The sequence below is a fragment of the Rhineura floridana genome, chromosome 8 (genome assembly GCF_030035675.1).
Source record: "Rhineura floridana isolate rRhiFlo1 chromosome 8, rRhiFlo1.hap2, whole genome shotgun sequence".
In the NCBI taxonomy this organism is placed as follows: Eukaryota; Metazoa; Chordata; class Lepidosauria; order Squamata; family Rhineuridae; genus Rhineura; species Rhineura floridana.
Window position 1 is genome coordinate 25,088,372 of NC_084487.1, and position 22,955 is coordinate 25,111,326.

General features: G+C 41.9%; 1 protein-coding gene across 3 annotated transcripts in view; it reads right to left on the reverse strand.

Moving 5' to 3' along the window:
* Positions 1 to 2,209: 2,209 nt before the first annotated feature.
* ADIPOR2 (adiponectin receptor 2) overlaps positions 2,210 to 22,955 on the reverse strand; it is a 45,295-nt gene continuing 24,549 nt past the window's right edge. For all 3 annotated transcript variants that reach the window (XM_061638634.1, XM_061638632.1, XM_061638635.1), the window contains 6 exons: positions 13,547 to 13,663; positions 11,015 to 11,186; positions 8,988 to 9,174; positions 8,240 to 8,427; positions 5,109 to 5,302; positions 2,210 to 4,478 (listed from right to left, as the gene is read on the reverse strand). In XM_061638634.1, coding sequence (XP_061494618.1) covers positions 4,350 to 4,478; positions 5,109 to 5,302; positions 8,240 to 8,427; positions 8,988 to 9,174; positions 11,015 to 11,186; positions 13,547 to 13,663 — 987 coding nt within the window. In that variant the 3' untranslated portion in view covers positions 2,210 to 4,349. The remainder of the gene's footprint in view (positions 4,479 to 5,108; positions 5,303 to 8,239; positions 8,428 to 8,987; positions 9,175 to 11,014; positions 11,187 to 13,546; positions 13,664 to 22,955) is intronic.

Genomic DNA, 22,955 nt, shown 5'->3' on the forward strand with positions numbered 1-22,955 from the left:
GTCCTCCAGGAACCCCCAGGAATAGAAATTCATAGTAAGAATTTGTTTTTTCAATTTAACTGCAACCATTTTGAGACAGGAGGCTCAAGTTTGACCAGTCTGAACTTAATACAGTGCAGCTTTGCATCTGAAAACCTGTAAAAGAAGTGCAGATAACATCTACTCCAATGATTACTAGCATCCTTATGATTTTCTGCAAATTTCTGTTATGACTTCTAGTATACAAACACTCTTTACCCTAATTCCACTTCAAATGATCTACTGTAACTCCAAAAATATACTATCAAGGACAATCACAGAAGATGTGTTTGTTAGATTGAGGCTAGAGTAGATTGTGTTATGCAGGATTTAATGGCTTTTCTTTTGTTTTTTGTAACAGTTTTTTATTTATTTTTTATTTGATTTATATCCTGCCCTTCCTCTCAGCAGGAGCCCAGGGCAGCACTTTTTAAAATTTTTTTAAAAAACCATATTTATTTATTGTCATAAGCTGCTTTGGACAGGCTTTGCATAGAAAGGACATATATAGAGTTGTTACATCATGGCTCTGGCATGTCTTGCCAATGTAGATGTACTTCTATTCAGATTGGCATTTTAAGAGCATTATATTGAATTCTGGCTGGCTCAGGCAAGGAGTAGAGCAGGGATAGGGGAACTGTGGTCCTCTGGATAGTGCTAGACTAGATCTCCCATCATTCCTGATCACTGGCCATGGTCACTGGGACTGATGGACTCTGGAGTCCAACAACATCTAGATGGCAACAGGTTGCCCACCCTGAGGTCAAAGTATGAGCCCGCCTCTGTATTGGCACATAGCATGACCAAGGGGGAATCCATGAGCACCCCTTTATACTGAAAATGTATGATACTTTCACAAGTTTTACAAGATACCAATACAGTGGAAGAGCTCCACATTGTCACATCTGACTTTCGTATACAGAATGCATTAATAGAAATAGACAAGTTAGATGAGTGTAAAAAGCATAGGGCCTATGTCTTGAGGCATTTATTGTGATAAACAATTGCTAACAATCCATATCACAGAGGCAAGCCTGTGAAGTTATGTTCCCATATCTTAATAACTTTTCCCTACTTTATTACACTTGCATTCCACTCTGAGCTAGTGTGGTATAATAAATAGAGCATTATAGCTTCAAATCCCTGCTCAGTTATAAATCTTCATGAGTAACTGGCTCAAGGTTAGCATATACTAACCTACCTCATAAGGATATTTGGAAGAGAAAAATGTTTGGGGATGAAACCTTTATATGCTTCCCTGGGTTTTCTTGAAGAAACAGCACAATAAAAAGGTTTAAAGCATTCGTTTAGAAAGCTCCGAGCAGTTTACATGGGTCCCTTAATGATCTTCCATCCAAGTACTGGTTTGGTCCACAACCACTTACCTTCAGCAATGCTACAATATTGGGTGCTCACTGCACTTTTAATGACAGTACCTTTTAAAATAGGATAAAGCCAAGAGCAGGCATTACAAAATGGGCTTAAGTTTAACTTGGCCTCAGGGTTGGCTAACCTGTGGCCTTCCAGATGTTGTTGAACCACAACTCCCAGCATTCCTTACCATTAGCCATGTTGGCTTGGATAGATGAGAATTGTAATTCAACAACTTATGAAGAGCCACAGGTTAGCCACCCCTGCTCTAAAAGGTGAGAGGATCAAGATGTTGAAAAGGCAGCACGTATTCAGAAGAAGGTTTTTAACACCAACTGATTTTGCACTAGACAACTAGATCCCTTCTTACAGCAAAGTTATTAAGTTGGCAGTTTCCCCCCAAATTATTTCATTGGCAGTATGCTACTGGTTGAGCTGTTGTAATATGAAGGAACAAACTTTCCAATTACTCAGGATGTTAATGCTGGTATAGCAGAAGCTTTCAGCTGAAACATTCTAAACCAGAGGAAGGAAACTGGGCTCTCCAGATGTGGCTGAACTCCAACTCCAAACAATTCCCAGCATGGACAATGGCCAGGATGATGATGTTAGCTGAAGACCAGCACCATCTGGGAAGGGAAAAGGTTCCCTCCCCCTGTACTAAAACATGGAAGCACAGCTTTCACCATTTAACCTTGCCATTAACACAAACCAACTTCTAGATTCCTAGGTCATATTCCCCACTATCCATACTTTTGTACAAATTCATGCAGTTGTCAATCGTATTGTCATGAATGGGACCAAAAAACAACAACACTCATTAAGCCTCCATTGCATTTGCTTTTTATTAGAAGTTAAGAATACAAGTGATGAGATCCCATTGTCCAGAGACTTCAATCTTCAAAGTCCAAGATGTGCTTTGTTGCCTCCAACAGTAAGGATTTTTTTTTAAAAAAAGAAAATACTGAACAAGGCCACTAGTTAATGGGGAACAAAAGCTGTAAATCTTAACTATACTACACTGAAAACCTGCACACACATAAAGAAAGCAAACCTCCAATTGCTGAGAGTAAGGCATTCAGGTGCCAACCTGGGAAGAAGTCTCAGCAAGCACCACAGAAAAGTGCACAGCTAAGCAGTTTCTTATTGGGACATACAAGTGTCCTAAACAGAGACCAATGGGGTACAATAAGTGGAGTGGTGTGTTTCTGTACAGGTTTTGTGCTGCAGGACAAGGTTGCAAGAGACCCTTTCTGGAAGTTAAGCATGGGATGATAGAGAATGGGGAGGGGGGACACAGCCTCTGCTGGTACAGAAGGAACCCCCCCAAAAAAGTGCTTTTCAGACAGGTAGGTCTGAGTCTGATATGTATCACCACTTTCTCTCCTTAGGAAAGCCACCCTTGGGCCAAAGGGCTACATATACCCACTGGGACTTCCTGTTTCATTAAAGGGGTTCAATTAATACTGATCTGTTTTTAGTTTGGGATCAAATACTCAGAAACATCAGGGTGCCATTATCTGTATTCAGCATCATGAACCTACCCAGGACATAAACATTTGGTTGCCTACAAGCACCAGTTAAGCACCTCTTGTAGGTCAAAACACCTAAGATTCTGTTGGGGGGAGAAGGCAAAAGACCAACCTCTTTTGTAATGATCTGAACTACCATCCCCCAACACTTGTATTTAATTAACTCGGGGCCAAAGAAACTGCCCCCACTCTGAGTTACTATGCAACACAAATTCTACCTTGTGCCCAAATGTTCCTTTCTAAATCTGATATGCCTTACCAATCTAGCAGGAGGAAACAGCAGCTACATTTGTCCTTAGTTGCCCAACTGAGTGTTCTGCTTAGTGATAATTCGCCCCTCTCAGAATGTACTGCGTTTAAAGAGCCACAAGCTTCTCGTGGGCCTCCAATAACTATTCTGAAGAGAGGAAAAGCTAAAATGTCCAAGCATATTCTGCGAGTTGCTTTTCTGCTCACTGGCTCTCATGTAGAAGGCAGATGCCCGACGCTAACAATTGCACTTGGATTAAAAAAAGGATGGCAGGCCCAACTGAATGGTGAAACACTGACAAGAGACCCAAAGAGGTCGAGATACATACTATATTGTACCTTAAGCCTTCAAATCCCAACACAGCAAAAGGCTGGTGGGAAGACAGACCACCTAAAAACCATCCACGAAAATGGCAGAGAATTTAGACCTTAGAAGGCATGCCCTGCCACAGAAGCAGAGCTCAGTGGCACAACGTCTCCTACCTTTGCCTTTGGAACACACAGGGGCCCAAACATAAGCCCTATTAAGGTTGTTTGCCCTGAACCCTTGTCTGCAGACTGAGCCTACTGGGTCTAGATATCCAGTATACCCCAGACATTAGAAAGAATCATGCAGGACCCGGATGCCTGACTCCACATGGGTTTCACCTGGCCTTCTTGCACTTAAAAAGAGTTCGTGCAAAATTGAAACAGTGTGTGGTACTTGCATGTCGCAATCTATACAAAAACCCCTCCCCTGCACAATTTTAAAACATTTATATAAACTTTTCAATTAAACAGAAAGTTATAAATCTTATTTACATTTTTTCTCCCAAATGAGCTCCTAAAAATCAACTTACCTGAACAAGATACAAATCTTAATCAAGCTAGATTTAAAAAAAAAAATGCTAAGCTATCTCCCCATGACAACTCCTCTTATTTTCTACAAATAAATATGGCATTGAACAGAAGCTGATTAAGAAAGGGCTTTCTGTAGCTTAGTCTGTAGACCCCAGGAATAAGTTAGGGTTTAAGAATTTCCAGGGATCAGAATCAATTCACTCCAATGCTTGAGGTATGAATTTCTCTTCCAAGTTATAGTTGGAATCCCCACAAAGCTTCCACACCATCCTAGGTAAGGTGTGGACGAGCTGCTCCCACGGTTCTGTTTTGGTTACGATCCTGGACATCTGGCCAGTTTCACTGCATCTCATCTTCCGAGCAGCCTCCCCCAACCATGTAGCGGAACTCCTGGAGGTTTGAAACGCCATGGAAGTGCACAAAAGCACCAGCCACTACAAACACATGAAACAGCTGGTGGGAGTGGAACTACGGGAGAGAGGTGGGGGGGGGACAGAACACCATATCACTGCAGAGAACAGGCAATTCCAACTTTCCAGAACAATCATCACGGGGGGCATCACAGGTGATGCAGGCTAATAGGCTGGCCCTCTTACTTCTTAGGAAATGATATTGGTTTCATATTGGTGTGATCAGGCTATGCAAGCTCCAAGAGGTGCCAGTTTAAACCCCCAGCCCCAATCAACTTCGCATCACTGGCTGGAAAACGGGACATGCGCGTGCATGCACACAAAACCCCCACATAGCCTAAGTGCTGTAATCAGAAAGGTCATATTTTTGCGGCTGTGCACCATCCCATCTCTTGGGAACCAGATATGCCAAGGCAGATGCAGTGTAAATATTTTTCATTCCTATAAAGCCTACCAAGAGAAGGTTGCTGAGTTTCGCTATATTTTAAAGTTAGCATTTGCACAGCAGGACTCCATTTCAGCCCAGAACTGAGCAGCAACAGGCATTCTTAGAGCTGCTTCATTGCTACTGTTCCCTGCCAAAGAGCGGCAGCTGTCCTGATTTGTCACTGCAGATATGCAGCAGGGGGTGGCCTTACTGTCTCTCACCCTCCCTACCATGTGCCTAGCATCCATTAGCCATACTTACCCAGATGTCACACTTGCCGGGGAAAAACCTCTCTGGGATGCGAGCAGCATACACTGCAGCGCCAGTGATATACAGGCAGGCCATGAGAGCCAGCCAGCCTATCTGGCCCATTGTGGCAGCCTTGAGGAATCCTTCCGTGAAGACAAAGTGCAGGGTTGGGATGACCCCACTAAGGCCCAGAGCCAGAAACACTCCTAGGAGATAAGGGAAGTGCGACAGATTCAGCCTTGGAAACAAGAGAACCAATGGCAGAAGTGAGGACAAACAGTCAAAGCTCAGGATCCCAGAGCAGGAAGTCTTGGGGGGGGGAGGGGGAGAAGAGCCACAACACATAATTGGTTAAAGGTTAAAACCCTTTCCTCGACTAAAGAGATGATCCCAGCACATTTTTATAATAATAGTTTTCAAGTACTTTTAAACATACTGTGAGTGTTAGGCAGAGGCATTCTCTCTTCTGTTGCAACGAGGCAGAGCCTTCAAGACTATGCTTGCTGCAGCATATAATGCATACAGCATCTAAATTCTAAAAAACAAAGTATGCTTTTCTCCCTCCAAAGTCGTCATTTGATTCAAACAACTTTATTACGCAGATCTATTAAAATTATGATCAACCAACTACAATTTCTTTAATCCGACAAAAAACTCTTGTTTTAGAAAATGAAACAAACTTAATTTTGTTTTCAAGTGCCCTAAAAATGTATACAGTAATACCTCAGTTAACAAATCCTGCAGGAAAGAAGCTCCTTTTAACAAAGTGGTTTTTGGGTGCGGAGGGCGGGGCACACACTCTAACATAGTCAGAATGTGGCTCCTTGTCTCCTGGATTGCAGCTGCTACAGGCAGCTCTCTCACATGTGGCTGGAATGGCGCTCCTTGCCAGGTGGCACAGACACCTCTGCAGTAAACAATGCTTTGGTTGCCCTGGAAGCACCATTTACTGCAGACACGTCTGCTCGAGTCTAGGGGAGGATGGCAGAGAGACAGAGAGACCAAGCACAGGGTGGTGGTGATGGTGGCTGCCCCCTGCCTGCCTGCTTGAGTGTACAGAGAACAGAACTGTGGTCAAAGCTTTAGATTTCTATAGCAAGATGCTACATAATAAAAGCAAAAAGGCAAGGCTGGCATCCCTGGATGCATTTTGGAAGAAGCCTTCAAGTGGTCTGTATGCAAGGCTTACCTGCCCTTGTTTCATTTCAGACATGCGTACTGTTAATTCTGAATAAAAAGTTTTGCTGAAATATGTTGAACTGCTCTTCTTTTTTGTGGTGTAGGAACCTATCTCTATTCTTTCCATGCTATTCCTCCCTCTAGCATCAAAGTTTCTGTTAAAGTAGCAATGTCCAGGAACATATCCACTTCGTTAACTGATATATTACTGTACTACTACACAACCAAATGCCCAAATTATTCCAAATACATTAATATACCTCTAACTTTCTAAGCACACTGGAGATCAGAACACAAGCTTGGAAATAAAGAATTATAGCTAGTGGGCTATGGGAGACAGAAAGAAACCTTGGCCTTCACTTGCCACTGACTGACTGAGAAAGCGTAGTAGTTAAGCCTGTCATGGAAGAAGCCCACAGTTTGAACTGAAAAATCAGGAGAATTAAAAGCCTAAGTATTTGCATAATATGACTCCTGGTATGAAATTTTACTTGCTTTCTGAAAGGTACAGAAAATATGCTAGAACAAAGTTTCCAAACTTCCATTAGGCAAGTGATTTTTCTCTCCCTGAATTCAAGGGCGTGAGTACATACACATTCTAAGAAACTGTGTGCATGTTTGTAACACCTTCCCTTTGTTGAGGAGCCTTTACCATTCATCGCTGCAGGAGTTACTATTCGAAACATACCTCCCAATTGGAAGCTTCCCCTTTGCACCCTCAGAAGCCTTGCAGGACTCTAACAGTTCTCTCATGGCAGAGTCTGGAAATGACTGCACTGGAAGTTATGGGAGGTGGCTGTTTTTGAACACTCTCTGGAACCAAGTTATTCCCCTGCCTGACTTTTTAGCTTGCTCAGACATTTTTATTTTATTTATTTATTATTTATTTATAAATATATTTGTATACTGCTATTTTGTTAAAATCATCAAAGAGGTTTACAACAAGTTAAAACAAAACAATCACCATACAATAAAAACATTAAAAATAAAATAAAAAAGATCAATGGCTGCAAAAGGACATCTTCTTAATTGCCTCCATAAGCCTGGTGAAACAAAAAGGTTTTCAGCAGGTGTCTGAAAGTTACAACGGAAGGTGCCTGCTGAATCTCTGTTGGCAGAGCATTCCAGAGAACTGGGCCGATGACACTGAAGGCTCAAATTCGTGTCGATGTTAAATGAGCCTCACCAACTTGGGGGATGACATAGCTTGGTGCCACCTTTCATAATGATAACAGGTACGAATTTTGGCTAACTCAGGAGTGATTCACTAACTGCATTGACTGGACAGACTTGGGGTTTTATGTTATTAGAGTCCTTATTGTCTTTCTGGGAGGAAGGGCAGGATATGAATTTAATGAATAAACAAAATGCCACATAATGAGTGCTACAAGTTCATCATAAGAAAATTAAAAGAGTGCATATTAAAACACGCATGATGCAGGTACAAGGGATTTACTAAGTGTCCATAAAGAAGAGCCCATTCAACAGGTGCATGAAGTATTATCCACAGCTTGCAAAAGAGTGTAAAACAGTCGCCTTTCCAAGGCCTTATGGCATCTTTGTTTTTCCGTGTATTTGTGTGGACATGCATAAATGGACAAAAATACACCACACACACACACACACATGACTAATGGAGGGTAACACTACATATATCTGATGAAAGGGGCTTCAACCCACAAAAGCTTGTGCAACAATACATCTGATTGTGGCACCTTAGAGATTTTATTGCAGACAATGCTACCTCTCTGGAATTTGACATTATGCCAATATGACTGGTGTATTAGAGGTGTCAAAAGGTTGATCTATGAGAACACACACAAACTCATTTCAGGAGTTATGTTTTTAAAAGACAGCACCACATATATCCAGGTTCCCCATTTTTGTTCCACTTCAGACAAAATGTCAGACCAAATCCCTTCATGCAGGTGAAATCATTTTGAAAGTGATTCCATGAGTCTTACCTGCTCGTACTGCTCGATACTGGGGGGTTGCAAATCTGTCCCATTGGGAAACTATAATGGCTGCGATGCCCAAGACACAGATGACAATCAAGTAGATGAAGTAGGGCTGAGGGTTGCAATAGAAGGAGTAGTAGAGCCATGGAACAAAACTGCCCATAATGAGAAGAGCAATACCAGAATAGTCCAGCCTAAGGTAAGGGGAGAGGAGATAAAGTGGTTTCAGGAAGCTCATATGTCCCAGCATCTTATCTAACTGAAGTGGCCCTGCTCACTGACTGCAGAGCTTCCACAGAACCCTGCCCTGGCAAGTCTCTCCCAGGTTGCATTATTGTTTGGCTTCTGTTGCATGACTTCTGCAGGTTAACAAGACTCCTAGTGTTCCCTTGCTCATGGGTATAAAGGCTGACCACCTCTAAAGAGCAAGTTCTAAATACTGGCAAAGGCAGAAAAATCTTGAGTACCATGAGAGAAGAGCTCTGTTGCCATATGCTAACCAGTTTCAGAAATGTGAGCAGTTCTATCAATTCCTTTAGCAGAGCTCTTATGCTAACTCCAGTTCCTCACTCTGGCCCCACCACCTAAGCATTTATACAGTACACTGCCACTTTTCAGAGTGCTTCACATACAGTTCCCTCAGCAATCCTTACAACAAGCCTGCAAGATACATGGACTTGGGCAAGTCACTCCTCTTTCAGGCTCACCCACCCTACAAGTTTAAACCAGATGTGAGAACCATTACAATACTTACTTGGAGAATACCCTCGCAACGCCTTCTGAATGGCAGTAAACTGTGTGGAAGAGCCACGAGAAGGAGAGGCAGGTAATGGCGCCCAAGAAGAATACTCCAACCACTACCTTCTCCTGCACAGGTGCTACAAAGGACATGTTTGGCCGGAACATATAGAAGATTCCCAGACACAAAAAGAAGACACAACCTAGACAAAGAAAAACAATGTTATGAAGAAGAGCAGTGATCCAAGACCTGCCTAATTGGGGGGAAAAAGTGGGGGAACATCATATCAAATTCAGAGCACTCTGGAAAAATCACAGCACAAATCTTTCAAATTAACATTTAGATATAGTCGAGTGGTCTAAGGTTGTTTGCTTATTTTTAAAGAGATTGTGAATACCACTAGCCAGCTAATTTTCAGATAAGACACAGAGACCACATTTGCTTTAGATAACTTTGGTAAGCCTCTGGCCACTTTTGCCCATCATGCTAAACCATGGTTTAGTGTGTTGTGCATGGGCTGAAAGAAGCCACAGTGAGCTTTGGGCTCATGCATTCGCCCATCCCCTTCGACAACATTTATTATCCCCTTCGACAGCATTTGCGGAATCTCAGCCTCTCAGTAAGTGCAAACCAGGGATCCTGCTTTGAAACCAACCAGTGTTCAAACAAGCCAACGTCAGGAACCATTGTTTCTGAAGATGCCTTGTTTTGAAACAGACGCAAATTTGTGTGTGAACCAGGGATTGTGGTTTAGAACAATCTCAAGGAGAGCTTCAATCAAAATGCAAGTACACGCTGCTGAAATCCTCCTTCCAGCCATGCAGCAGGAGGGGGAGGGACTTTGACCCCAAAGCTCAGGCTTGTTCCAGATCATGCACACCACACTAAACTGATTTAGCATGACACGCAAATGCAGCCAGAGACTTGACAAATTACCTCTTGCTCAGCTCCTATTCAAAGACACTGGTGACTTTCTGAGCACACTAGCAACATTACAAAAGACCTGCAACAAGTGACTTGATACAACACTGGAAATAGATTCACTTTGTTGTTTTTATGCATCATTTTCCCCAAGCCTTACGAGGGTAGCATATGGAAGTTGGCCAGGCACAAATATGACCAACCAATGACCCATAGGGCTCACGGCAGGTTTACTCTAACCTAAATGTTCTGCACAGCAAAACAGTTGCTAATTTCTTTTCTTTCTTTTTTGAAGTATGCAAGCTTAGGTCTAGTTTTATCCTCCCCAATAAGCCAAAAAGGATATGGTCACAGCAATGCCATCTCAAGCTAATTTGAGGCCTGTTCCATCATTAGTCCCAAGAGCCAGGAAAGGTCCAGCAAGCACAAACAATTAAGCTTCTTTCAAGCGCAATACTATGGTGAGAAAGCCAAAGAGAAGTGCAAAGCATGCAATATTCCTGCAGCATTGCAATTCAGATGTCCCTGGTTGAAGCTTTGGGCCAGGGTCTTAATTCGGAGCAGCACATGCATCCCAAGTGCTTACACTTTCTTCCTAGAAGCTATTAGCAAACTATAGTACTGGTTGGAGCAGAAATCTGAATTATCCTTTGGGGCAATAGGAAGAGGAGGACATATGACCATTCACGTGGATCTACTGAGTTCACATGAACAATCTTCAAAATGTTACCAGCCATGTGGGGTGGAGGGGAAGAGAAGGACAGCACAAACAGATAAGAGGGATTTGCACATTTGAGTAATTCAAATCAACTGAATTGATACTGAAACCAAAAGAAGTTATTTTTTCGGAGAAGCATTTAGATGGTTGAAGGGGAAAAGTCATTGCAACCATTTGCCCAGATCTATTTATACAAATACAGTCCATATACAAAGACAGGAAAAGAGCTGCCCCACACTCTTGAGCTATGTATCTTGTCAAGTCCACTGTCAGATGAGTCCCCAGCAATCTTGTGCTTGCTACTGGAGCAATGGTAAGCTCCAAATTCTATTTCCCTTGCCTCCTAACTGAGAAATTAGTTACAAAAGATAAATACACTTAATGTTTACATCAAAGTTGATACCTAATAGGTGTGTCCAGATGTTGCCAGTCTCTGTGTGTATTCTAAAAATGCTTTTGAAACAAGCCCGGAAAGAGGGCATGGGTGGGCGGTGCCCATGCAACAGGTAATCATTGTCCTTTAGCCAGTCAGGCAAGACATCGAAGGGGATGACACGCCATCGGCCCTCCCACACCTGAAGGGAGTAAGGAGAGATTACATTAGTTCTCTTTAGCAGCATTCCCAGGTAAGATACGTTAAACTCCAAAGACGAAAAGGTGAGGGGGGGGGAGCATTCTAGAGAATGGTCTAGCCACTGAACTCCTCTGTAAAATCCACAACAACTTTACCAACACAAATAATTTTGAAATTGGTTTAGAGGTAGGCCTCACCAAACTGAAGAAACAAGATGAATCTGAAAGGACAAAAAGTCAACTAATTATGCACTCCACTTGTTTGATGGAAAGCTATAATAATTTAGCATCTTTCAAAGGGTGCCAATTGCAAGGTAAGTTTAGTAACACATTAGCCAAGACTGTGGCTTTACAAATCTATGATAGTTGACTACTCCAAACACGGTATCTCCACTACAAAGTTCTTTCAGAGGACCAATATATACATATAAGCCTAGTATATGTCAAACCATGGTTTTGAACAAACAAGCAGGCATGTGGGTTTCTGGAAAGAAGACTGGCACAGCTGCACTCCTCCCCTGCTTCTGCTCCCATCATGTTCCCTGGGGAAAGGTCATAGTTTGGCTTAGCATGATGTCCAAGCCTGGGCTCCTGGTTTGTTTCCCCATGACAAGCCCTGAATGGCAAACCAAAAAACAAACCTTGGTTACAGCTTGTCTGAAGCAAGGCAAATAACTTGCCCAGGTTCGGATGTAATGCTAACCAAAACCATGACTTGGACCCAGGTGGTGCAACAGAGGCAGGACCAGGGGGGAAGCACAGCAGGAACCCACAGGTTGCCGGTTCACAGCTTGGCATTCCATTATGTGCAAACAAGGTCTTATTGCATCGGAGGAATAGGGGAAGCTTCCTTACTCTTTTCTGTCAGGAATAGCTTCACAATACAATGGAATGGACATGTGGAAAAGCCAGAAGTCTTCAAACATGCTGTGATCATAATTTCTTCACTAGTCAGGACACATTAAAGGGCTTTTACATCCTGGATTCTACAGAATACACTAGAGCAGCCTTCCCCAACCTGGTGCCCTCCAGTATGGCCATGCTGGCTATGGTTATTGGGACTTGTAGTCTAAAATATCTGGAGGGCACTAGGCTGGGGAAGGCCGCTCTAGGGCAAGAACACAGCTGACAATATTTCCTACATATCCCCTTTACCTACTAATGGTGTAGAGCACAACTGAAAATCCTGCGGCTTCAATGATACCTACACTATCTTACTTCATTCCTAGGCAACATTGCGAGGAACTATCTGATGCTACTGCACACAGTTACAACTTTGCTAATGTGAAGTAGATGTATGTGGCAAAAGCATACTTTTAGAAGGATAACAACTGTTTTAGGGCATTCATTTTTTTTTAGCTAATTCACCTAAAATTTAAACTAAACCTAAAACCAAGAAAGAGTGAGTGCAACACCTACATCTATCATACAGGTGCACACATTAGTGCTGCAGCTCCTCGTAGTGTGCAAACAAAGCATAACACATGAAGACAAAGATAAGCCAATCCGGAGAATCTCTTATGCAGATACAGGAGGGCATTTGTCATGCCCAAAACAGGAATCACCCAAAGTGACATCACAAATGTTCTTCTGAAACTTCAGGGTCAGATGATACTAACACTACAGCTCCGATAAAATTGGGGTTTAATGGATTTATAGAAATTGTGTTAGATATCCTGTGTCTTGAGGGTCGTCCTTCCAATTATGAACAGGTAACAGCAAAAGAGGATCAGAAAGCCTCCTTTCAGTTTTAATTCTGAAGTTAGGCCAAGTAGCCAGACACCAGCATAAACTATTTCCTTTTAAAATTAGCCAAGGAAAGTCAAGACCAGTAATATTTACACAGCTCACAATGGATTTGTCCAGGGTGGCATTTCAATAGAACTTGCTTTTTTCACTTGGATGGTGGACACAATGAGACTGCTACACAAGGGAGACAAATGGTAATCTCAAAACAAAGATTTGCAAAGGCCTGAAAGAGAGAGAGTGTGGAAATAGGTGACCTCATAAATTAAAGTTCTTTGACCCAGAAACACTAGATGTAGAGAGCATTATTCTGTGGAAGTCTGTTTGGACTTCCACAGATGTTTTTTAAAAAAGAAGCTCAACAGTTGTACTATCATGCTTAATCCTACATTTCAACATGTAATCGTGCTAAACTTTCTAATTCATCCAATTACGTGAAGCCCAAGATCCCAACACACACAGTGGCAGCATCAGCCAAGGACAACAGAACTCCTTGACGGCCACCCACTGCGACTTGGCTCTTTGTTGCCAGAAGTACATGTACTGCTGTCGCAGGACCCAACAGTTGTGTGAAGCTCACTAGTGCATGATGGGCCTTGGCTTTGCAGCCTCTTACCTTACATACAAACTCTTCCACTTTCTCCATGGCATGGTGGGCTTGGAGAAGAGGCAGCATCCCCATAAATCCTTCATCTTCCTGAGTTGCATCATTGCTCCCAGCATTCTTAGAATTCTGAAACAGAAAATAATTATTGAAGGATGAGCAAAAGCAATTTTTTTAAGGGACTAAACACAAAATTCAAGTATCAAATGTGCAGCCAGATAAGCACACACAAGTGTAGAACGTCTACAAAAGGCAGATTCTCTATCTGCATACTCCAGAAATATATGTTCACTGGCCAGATGTTGAGGGAAATGCACTGGAGGTAGCAGCTCCCACATTGCGATGTGGGAGAAAAGAGAATAATAGGGTATAGTGGCTACTCACTGTGTGTGGCCAATCCCTTTCAAAGTCAAAACCGTACCATGTTTGTTTCTTAAGGGCTGGTAATAAGAGGCATGAATGCATTCTGCCATTGGTTGCCTCTGCACAATTTGTCAACTACCAACTAATTTACTTACAAAGAACTATTCATTAAATACAATTTGCATGGCTGTCTCATGAGAATCCAGTTATTAGGTACAAAAATGTTGTAGGAAGAATCAGTGTCAGGCAAACGTACTATTAAACCAATTCCCTTTTTACATCATTCTTAGCTTTTCCCAACACTTTATCATTGCCCAGTTCCAAGATTACACAGAAAGCTGCCTTAAACTAGATTGGGCCATTGGCCACCTAGCACAGGGTTGTCTGCTCCAATCGCCAGGGGTTTCCTAGTCTCAGGCAGAGGCCTTGCCCAGTACAACAACCTGAAGCCTTTAAATGGAAATGCTGATCACTGAACATGAACCTTTCTGTATGCAAAGCATATGATTAATTTATAGAGCTTTCACAACATTAAAATGTCCCTTCAATGACCCAAAGTGTTTCACCAACCCTCATCTGTAGCAAGCAACATTAGTAACTTTCAACTGAGATGCTCCCATTATGGCGGGTACAACATATTAAGACTATGCATTCCTAAACAGTATGCCATTTTCAGTCATTTATGCCTCTTCTGCCTGCTGAAAGACTTTTAGAATGTTCTAATTCAAGATCAGAATCCTGCCTATATATTAGCACCATGCATTTTCAAGGGCAAAGACCTGCATAGGCTAAGGTCTCTTCAACGGAAGAAGTAATTTATCCCAGACTGCTTATCAGAAATTAACACAAATTTCTAGCTCATTTTCCAAGGCCATTTAACGTAGGTTAGACCTTAACCATTTTTTCATGCCAGATCATGCAAAAATAATCTTATCATGACCTTTTCTTCCACAACAGATACCTGCAACATAGCAAGTTGCTGGATTAAACATTAGTTCAAAAACAAATGAAAAGAGTATAGTTCCTTCCCTTTGCTTCCTGCAAGAATGAACAGAGAAGCTGTTTAAGTGACTCAAGCAGGTCTTAAGACTATCACTGGAGTAGGTCACTAAACCCTACAAGTCCTGTATTATTCAAAGCTGCCCACACTAAAGCAGCACCAGCACCCATACTTTAAGAGGGCCACAACACCATCACTTTACTAATGCTAAAATGAAGAACTATATCCACCTCCAGGTGTCCTGTAGAAAGCCTTAGGAAACCTATCAAAAATTACTAATTACCTAACAGAATGCATGTGCAACTCTAGAACATTTTGCACACAATTATTCAAGCACAAACAATGTACCGAGAAGATTCTGAATTTAAAAGTAGAAAGATATGGACTTGAGACCATTATGCACTTAAAATTGCAAACCAGTTTTTCTACAGAAGCTGTTGTGTGATGGTTTGATAACAGAAATCCATTCAATTTAAAGGTTCTTTTTGGTTAAAATCTGCAAGAGGATGTAGTGGAGATGGAAGGAGGGGAGTGCCCTGCCTACAATTCCTGAACCTTTTCTACTTCTTCCAATGCATAAATATGGAAACTGTCCAAGCTTGCAATTCTACTTAAACACAGTTCTATTACAGAACAGTTAAAACCTAGAAAGCATCTTCACAGAAAGGAGAGATTCCTCGTGCATTTTAAACAATACACAAGTGTTGGGTCTCATTACAATATTTGACCTAATAATGGAAAAAAGGATATCCTTAAGTAACATGCTGCCTAGCAGCTGGTAAGAAGCAAGTCAATTCCTATACTATATGGAAACATGGTTCAACATACTTTACATAGAACCATGTAATAAACCTGCCTGAATAGCAGCTACAGCAACTCACATCATGAAAGATTAAGAGATGGTTCTTTGGCTCTACTCACTTGAATATGTCAATATTTGTTAAAAGAATAACTCTCCTCAAGTTGTCTTGTATGTACACCCTTTAACAATTTCTAGAATGCAATGAGCTTGTATACCAAGGATTTAGCATTTTTAAATAATGTTAAATAAGCTACCCCTAAGGTTGTAAATTCTGGCAGAAAGAGCATGTTTTTTTCCAGTTCATGACTACCCAATCCCATAGCCTCCATTTTAGAGGATTTCATCTCTACTGGCTTCAGTTACTTTTTGAAACTGGACCATGCTGGCTGCATTCACAAATAATGCAAAGTTGAGAAGATCTGATCTAATCATAATGTGGCCAAGCAGCATGCTCGTGCACCCAGCTCAAGCACTTTTGCCTCACTCCTCCCTTAGAAGAGTGGAGAAACAGACCACGGCAAGGCTGGCTTAGCACTCTGTCTGAACCAGGACTTGTGGTTTCCCTCTCTCCAAAAACTACAGTCAGGAAGCCAAGAACAAACCTTGGCTTTAGACTGCAGTTTGAAAAGGATCAAGCCACAAGCACTGGTTTCAACATAATGTTAAGCCAGCCACTCTGTGGTTTATCTGGAGACCTATTATCTGGGGACCTATTATTCTGGGGATATTTATAGTACAGAAACTGAACTTTGTCTTTGTGGCAACATGTTACATGCTCCTGCTCCTTCCTTTCAGCCATACACAGCAACATCAGACAAAAGCTAAAGAGGCAAGTTGGTTCAGTGGCTATATAAACAGTGACATCATGGTCAGACAAGCCAGGCATGCCCTGTTCTCTTCCCCACATATTGCCACTTCCAGATAAATTATTGTGATGAAGTTCAGCCTATATTTGGGGAGGTGAGGGAAGAGAAATTAAGTGAAACATTTCAGAACTACAACAAAGATTGCAGTGTCTTGCAGCAATGTGACTCTGGGAGGAAACTTTTCATCTAATTGATCACAGGAATATTTGAGTGACTGCCAAATGGCTACATCAGCAGGCCCTTACTTCAGGGACTCTGCAGCCTCATCACAATAGAGGTGAAGTGGGCACCATGTCCCTTCACAAGCAGACCATCTGGATGTAGTTAATTACTATTCTAAAGTCAAACATAGAACATAGCCTTTTTGCCTTCAGAATTAAGTGTTCAAGGTTACATTGATCTATACTAATCTTCAACTAGTAGTATTTGAGATGTTGGAAGTTTCAAAAGATCAACTAAGCTTCATTGCTATTTTGGAGAAATAAACTTGTGGGGATGGCTTGACACAAGTTGAGCAAAGTGCAACAGTTAACAGCATGCTTAGGGTTTGTAGAAAAGTTGTGTTTGTGTGTGTGTGTAAATGGTACTCTAAATAATTAGTGGACATTATCATACCAAGATGGCTTCCTCATATATATGAGCCTGCTTACCTGAGCACACTTCTGCTCCCATTAGTACACAAAACTGCCCATAGCAACAGTCATCATGGGACTAAACACCAACATCACTGAAGAGAACTGCTAGCCTTCAGGACAAGGACACTCAGAATCCACACAAAATGGAAAAGAATGGAGAAAACCAGGGTTAACAATACAGAGGGATGGAGTGAGGATGAGAGTGTTAACCAGGAACAAAAGGTTGCTAGGCCAGAAAACCTTTTATGAGGAGGGAGACTGGCTTGATTGGGGTCTACACATAGCTGTCATAAAACAAGAAGCACAGTAAAAGCAAAGGCAAGGAGCTAGAGTCTGATACAAGGAGGGACTTGTGTGGAGTAATTATGGAGCAGCATGAAATTAGAGCCTTTGTATTAATACACTGCACATTAACTTATCTATTTAAGTTATAAATACAACTAAAGAGAACTCAGGAGGGATCCTTCTCATGAAGAAAAAGGAAGCAGCACTGTTCAGTAGGGTGCTGACAATGGATCCATTGATCAAAATATGCTGACTGTCTGCAATGTACAACAAATTCTTGTGACATATTAAAGACTAACAAATTTATTATGGAAAAGCTTTTGTGGACAGCCACGAGACTCAGATACCCCTCTAGAACTTGTTAACAGGATCTAGAACTGTTCTCTGATCATGGGAGAGCTTATTACCAATTTCAGGTTTTTATTTCCTTTTTCTTCTTAAAGCCAATGTAACAACCTTTATTACTCACATTTGGGCTTATGTAGGCATATTAAGAGTTACATCATTGCAATTTTTTTTTCTCCCTGTGTGTTCACACATATTTCAGGTCACAGCAGTTCTACTTGCTGGCGTTCAACAAGCAAGGCAAGAGGGGGCTGTGCATGCATCTTATTAGAAGAATGATACGGGGCAGACTGAAGAACTGCACCTGCCCAGGAAGACTCTCCCCCAGCACCACCACCTCTTTTGTCCATATGCTAATTCCAAAAGCAGCTGTGCATGAGAGTGACAGGCTGCCTGGCATTTGACTTGCTAAGTAAAGCATGAGCAAAATAAAAGCATTCTGACAGTGGGGAGAGAAAATAGGCTTATGAAAGGAACAAGACACACAAGAAATTACATTGGTCCAAACATCCTGCTTTCACTACCAATAACTGTCAAAATACCTTTGCTAGTTCCCCCTTCTACAAGTGGCCAGATAATGGAAATGTGATCTAAGCGATGTACTTGATGCTATGGTATGGTAAGTCTTTAATGTTTCTAGCCATTGGCCATTACATTTCAATTTAAAAACACAAGGAAAAACATTTCAATAAAATGACATTTTAAACAATCATAGCCTAGCCCTAAAAGTTAGAGATTTTGTGGAATTTGCTTTGACAAGTTGGGCTCTAATATGCTTCGCTGCCATGGCAAAGTTGGTAATCGCAAAGGTGACAGCTTTATGATTATCTGCCAGAAGATCCGTGATTATAGTTTCTGGGCGTAGGCCCATCCTAGGCTTGATAAAATGGGCTAAAAATTTGCGTCGAGGGCTGTTATAAAGAGGACAATAAAGTATATAATGGGCAAGGTCCTCAATCACCTTATTTCCACAAATACAGAAACGTTTGTTTTTTGGGAGGTCCTTATATCTACCCTCTAAAAACGCTGAGGGCATTGTCTGGAACCTTAACTCCGTAAAGGCTCTGCGTATTTGAGGGCAGCAAAGGGTAGTCAAGTAAGAGGCTACAGAGTGATTTGTTTTGAAAAAGGGAAACCATTTCGAGTATGAAGCGATCATGATGAGATCTGTCTTGGACTTCGTCAAAGTTAAAGACCCAGTTGCGCAATTCCCTTGGGGAGAATAGTTTAAAGTCATAAGATGATAAATTGTAATGATCAATTGTCAGTTTCGTGGATTGGGCCCACCCCCCTTTAAGTAGTTGTTCGTGCCAACAGCATTTGACTATTGAGGAATCGTCCATCAATTGGATTTTCCTCCAAAATCTTAAGGCTGCTAAGTCAATTTTGGCAGTTAATGAATGTATACCCAGCTCGGCTCTGATGTGTGCCGAAGGAGTGCCACAAGGGAGGCCCAAGAGCTGTTTTAGGAAGGAATTTTGGAGGGGCTCTACTAAGCGTTTAAGGGAGTGTCCCCAGATTTCCGCCCCAAAAAGAATTTTGGATATTGCTATGGCTCTATATTTTTAGCAAAGGGGGAATTAATTGGCCTCCTCTAGTGTAGTAAAACCTTTTTAATTGCCCCAAGGATCTGGCAGTAGCTAGTTTAATGGCTTCCGCCTGAGTTTTCCACGTAAGTGTGTTTGTAAAGGAAATTCCAAGGTACTTAAAAGACTGCACTTGACCCAAACAGACTCCATTCAGAGACCAATTGTTTTTGGCCTTCCTATACCTGCCGCAGACCATGATTTTTGATTTTGAATGGTTTACCTGGAGGTGCTGTTCTTTACAATATTCTTCTAAGTGAACCAACATTCTTTTTAGGCCAATTTTGGTCATGGAAAATAAGACCAGGTCATCGGCATATAATAGTGCAGAAATTTTTTTAGTACCTACGGAGGGGGGGGGAAACTTTGGTGAGGAAAATGAAGGAATTATATCATTTATAAAAAAATTAAAAAGGAAAGGAGCCAATATACACCCTTGCTTCACGCCTTTCAAAGTTGGAATATTGCGAGATAGGGCCCCGTTTCTTCCTAATCTAACTCTTGAATAATTGGATTGATGAAGGGCTTTGATAAGCCACACCAGTCGTTTATCTGCATTTGACTGCTCCAGCTTATGCCAGAGAATTTCCCTGTCCACTGAGTCAAATGCCACCGTGAAGTCTATGAAGGCTATATAAAGTGATGTTCTCGGCCCTTTTATGGCTTTATTTATTAGATGTTGTAAAATAAATGCTTGGTCCCTAATGGACTTGCCCTTTCTAAATCTGGCCTGTTCATGGTGGATAATCGAGTATTTTAGATCCCATTCCACTAGTTTGTTAAGTAGAAAACGCCCGTATAGCTTAGCAGTAATGTCAAGTAGGCTAATGGGCCTATAATTTCGGGGTTCTGCAGGATCCCCTTTCTTGAAAATGGGAACTATTATGCTGGTACGCCAACCTTGCGGGAAATCGCCCGTGGTGTTGATATGAGTGAAAAGGACCGCTAGAATTGGACACCACCATGCCATTTCTGACAGGAAGATCTCCGGGGGCATCAAGTCTTCCCCGGGAGCTTTATTTTTACGGAGGGTCAAGATTATATCACCAATCTCTGCACTTGTAACTGGTGGCCAGCTGGGCAGATCTGTTGGAATTGAAGTTAAAGGTGAAGGGGTTAGCGACGAAGCGCCAAATATGGTGCTAAAACGGGTCACCCAAGATTCCGGCAAAATTGGGGGGATTGGTATGTTTTCCCAATGAGCATTATCACGTTGGACAAGTTTCCAGAAAACTATGTCATTACCTTGGCTAAGAGCCTGTTCTAGCTCCCTCCAATTATTTACATAAAATTGCTGTTTCTTATCCTTTAAAAGTTTCTTGTAGGCCCTCTTTGTTTGAAGTAAACAATAAATAGCATCGTTTGAGTGGTTACGTCTAGTTAATTTAATTTGGGTGGACAACTCTCTCTTCATGGCTCTACACTCCCGATCAAACCAAACATTGGTGGACCCCCTCGGTGTTTTAAGGCTCGCGGTGGAAACCACGCTGGACATACAGATAACTGTTCCGCCTGAACATTCTCCTGATTTTTGTTTGGCATTAATAATTTCATTTACTGACAGTTATTCCATTATATGCTTGAATGTCTATTTCCCCCCGTCGCTTTCTCAGACGCGTGCCTATGGTTGGTTGCTCCTAGGGAAGTATTTGGAAAAGCTCACATGTGCTTACCCGGTGCACCTGCTAGTAATTTGCGGTGATCTAAACACAAGATTGGGACAATCCTACCCATTAATAGATGAACTAGCAGGTGTTCCTCTCGATGAGTATCCAATTCTTCCTAGAGAATCAAGGGACATATCAAATCAAATCAAATACTTGATGCAATGTAACCTTTTTTTGCACTGCAGGAGTTAATGAACAAAATCCTTTTTCGTCTTTCTGCTAGAACCAAATAAGCATCTCAGCAAGTGATGATTTATAAAACAGCACAGCTCTGAAGTATCTCTCAGGGAACTAGTGAAGTTATACCAAGCTACACAAAAAGCACCACATGGCACAGTTTTCTGAGTTAAGTGAAAAAGTCTACAGAAGCCTGGTAAAAGCAATGACAAAAGGGCCCCAATCAAAGTATCACCTGTCTCTGTGGCGTAGGGTTTTGTTTACCTAAGGTGATGGAAACTTCTAAAATGACTGCCACTTTTTTCAAGAGCCCAGCAAATCAGGAGAACTATGCACTATGTTTACACATTGTTACCTTTCAGATGCTGTCTTTTAAAAATTAAGATTCAGGGAAGGGAGAATCACAGACAGTATATTTGTGGCTATGAAGGCAGCAGTAGCTCCTCACTGAGTAGGTAAAATGACACATCAAGGAGGAGGAGCAGCAGCAAGTGAAAAAAAAATCCCAACCTTTTGCTGAATCCAAGATACACAGACAAATAAGTGATTATACTCCCCAAACAGTTTTAAAACAATGCAAGATGAGGATCTGGAAGGGGAGAAGTTGCCCTATCACAATTTTAAAAGTGGCAAACATTGCAATGGAGAGACCAGAAGGGTGGTGTTAGAGGCAGAGAAGAAAGAAGGATGGTTTGAGCATGTTATTTACAGAAACACAAAAAGCTAACAAGGTGCAAAGTAAGAAGCTGCCAGGCCTTGCCCCTCCATCTTAGCATGCAGCAGGTAGAGCTGCCTCTTCCTCGCCAGTATGCGAAAAGAAAAGAGAAAGGTTTCCATGCCTTTCCTTAAAGATGAACTCAAAATTCCTTGCCCTTTAGTACACAAAAATCTTTATTTGGTTTCTGCTCTTTTCCTTCCCATTTTCTCACTTTCATAGCAGCTTTACTGACCGATTCTTTCCAAAAGGTCAAACAGCTGAATTCAAGAGTCACTGAGGCCCTGGCTGCTTGACAAATGTTCCAGCTGGGCGTTTGCCATCAAGAAGCCTTCCACTGACAGAGGAGTCAAGTGCTGCGCTTCATTATTCTCAGCACAGTACCAAATGCTTCAGAGCAATGGATCCAAAATTTCACAGACACGCTTCTAGGCCACACACTGCAAGTGCACAGTGCACCACAGATGCAGGAACTTTTAGACAAAACCCACCATCAATCAAGACCAGAGGGCTGTGGTAGTTGGGGGGGAAATGTGAAGAAAACAGCCTTTTGTTCCCCCTCTGTCACTAGAGGATTATAGTAAAAAAGGAGAGAGTCAAGTGCAGGTTTTCAGGGCTGTACATAAAAAGCTCATTCATCAGGTGATAAAAGTCACATGCATTTGATTGTGTCAATTTAACAAGGTCACAGTGAGAACAATTTCTTTAGGAGATATCAGTGACTAAAGAACAGCAGGGAAAACAAAGACACTCCAACCATTCAAATTGCAAAGAGCAAAGGGAGATAAATGCCGTGAAGGAGGCCAGACAGTCGCGCACAGGGTAGAAAACAGCAGCAAAGGCTGATGAAAACTTGAATATTCACTCGAGCAGCCTTTGCCAACCTGGTGCTCTGCAGGCATTTAGGACTGCAATTCCTACTAGCCTGCTGACTGAAGCTGATGGGAGTTGTAGTCCAAAATGTCTGGAGGGCACCAAGT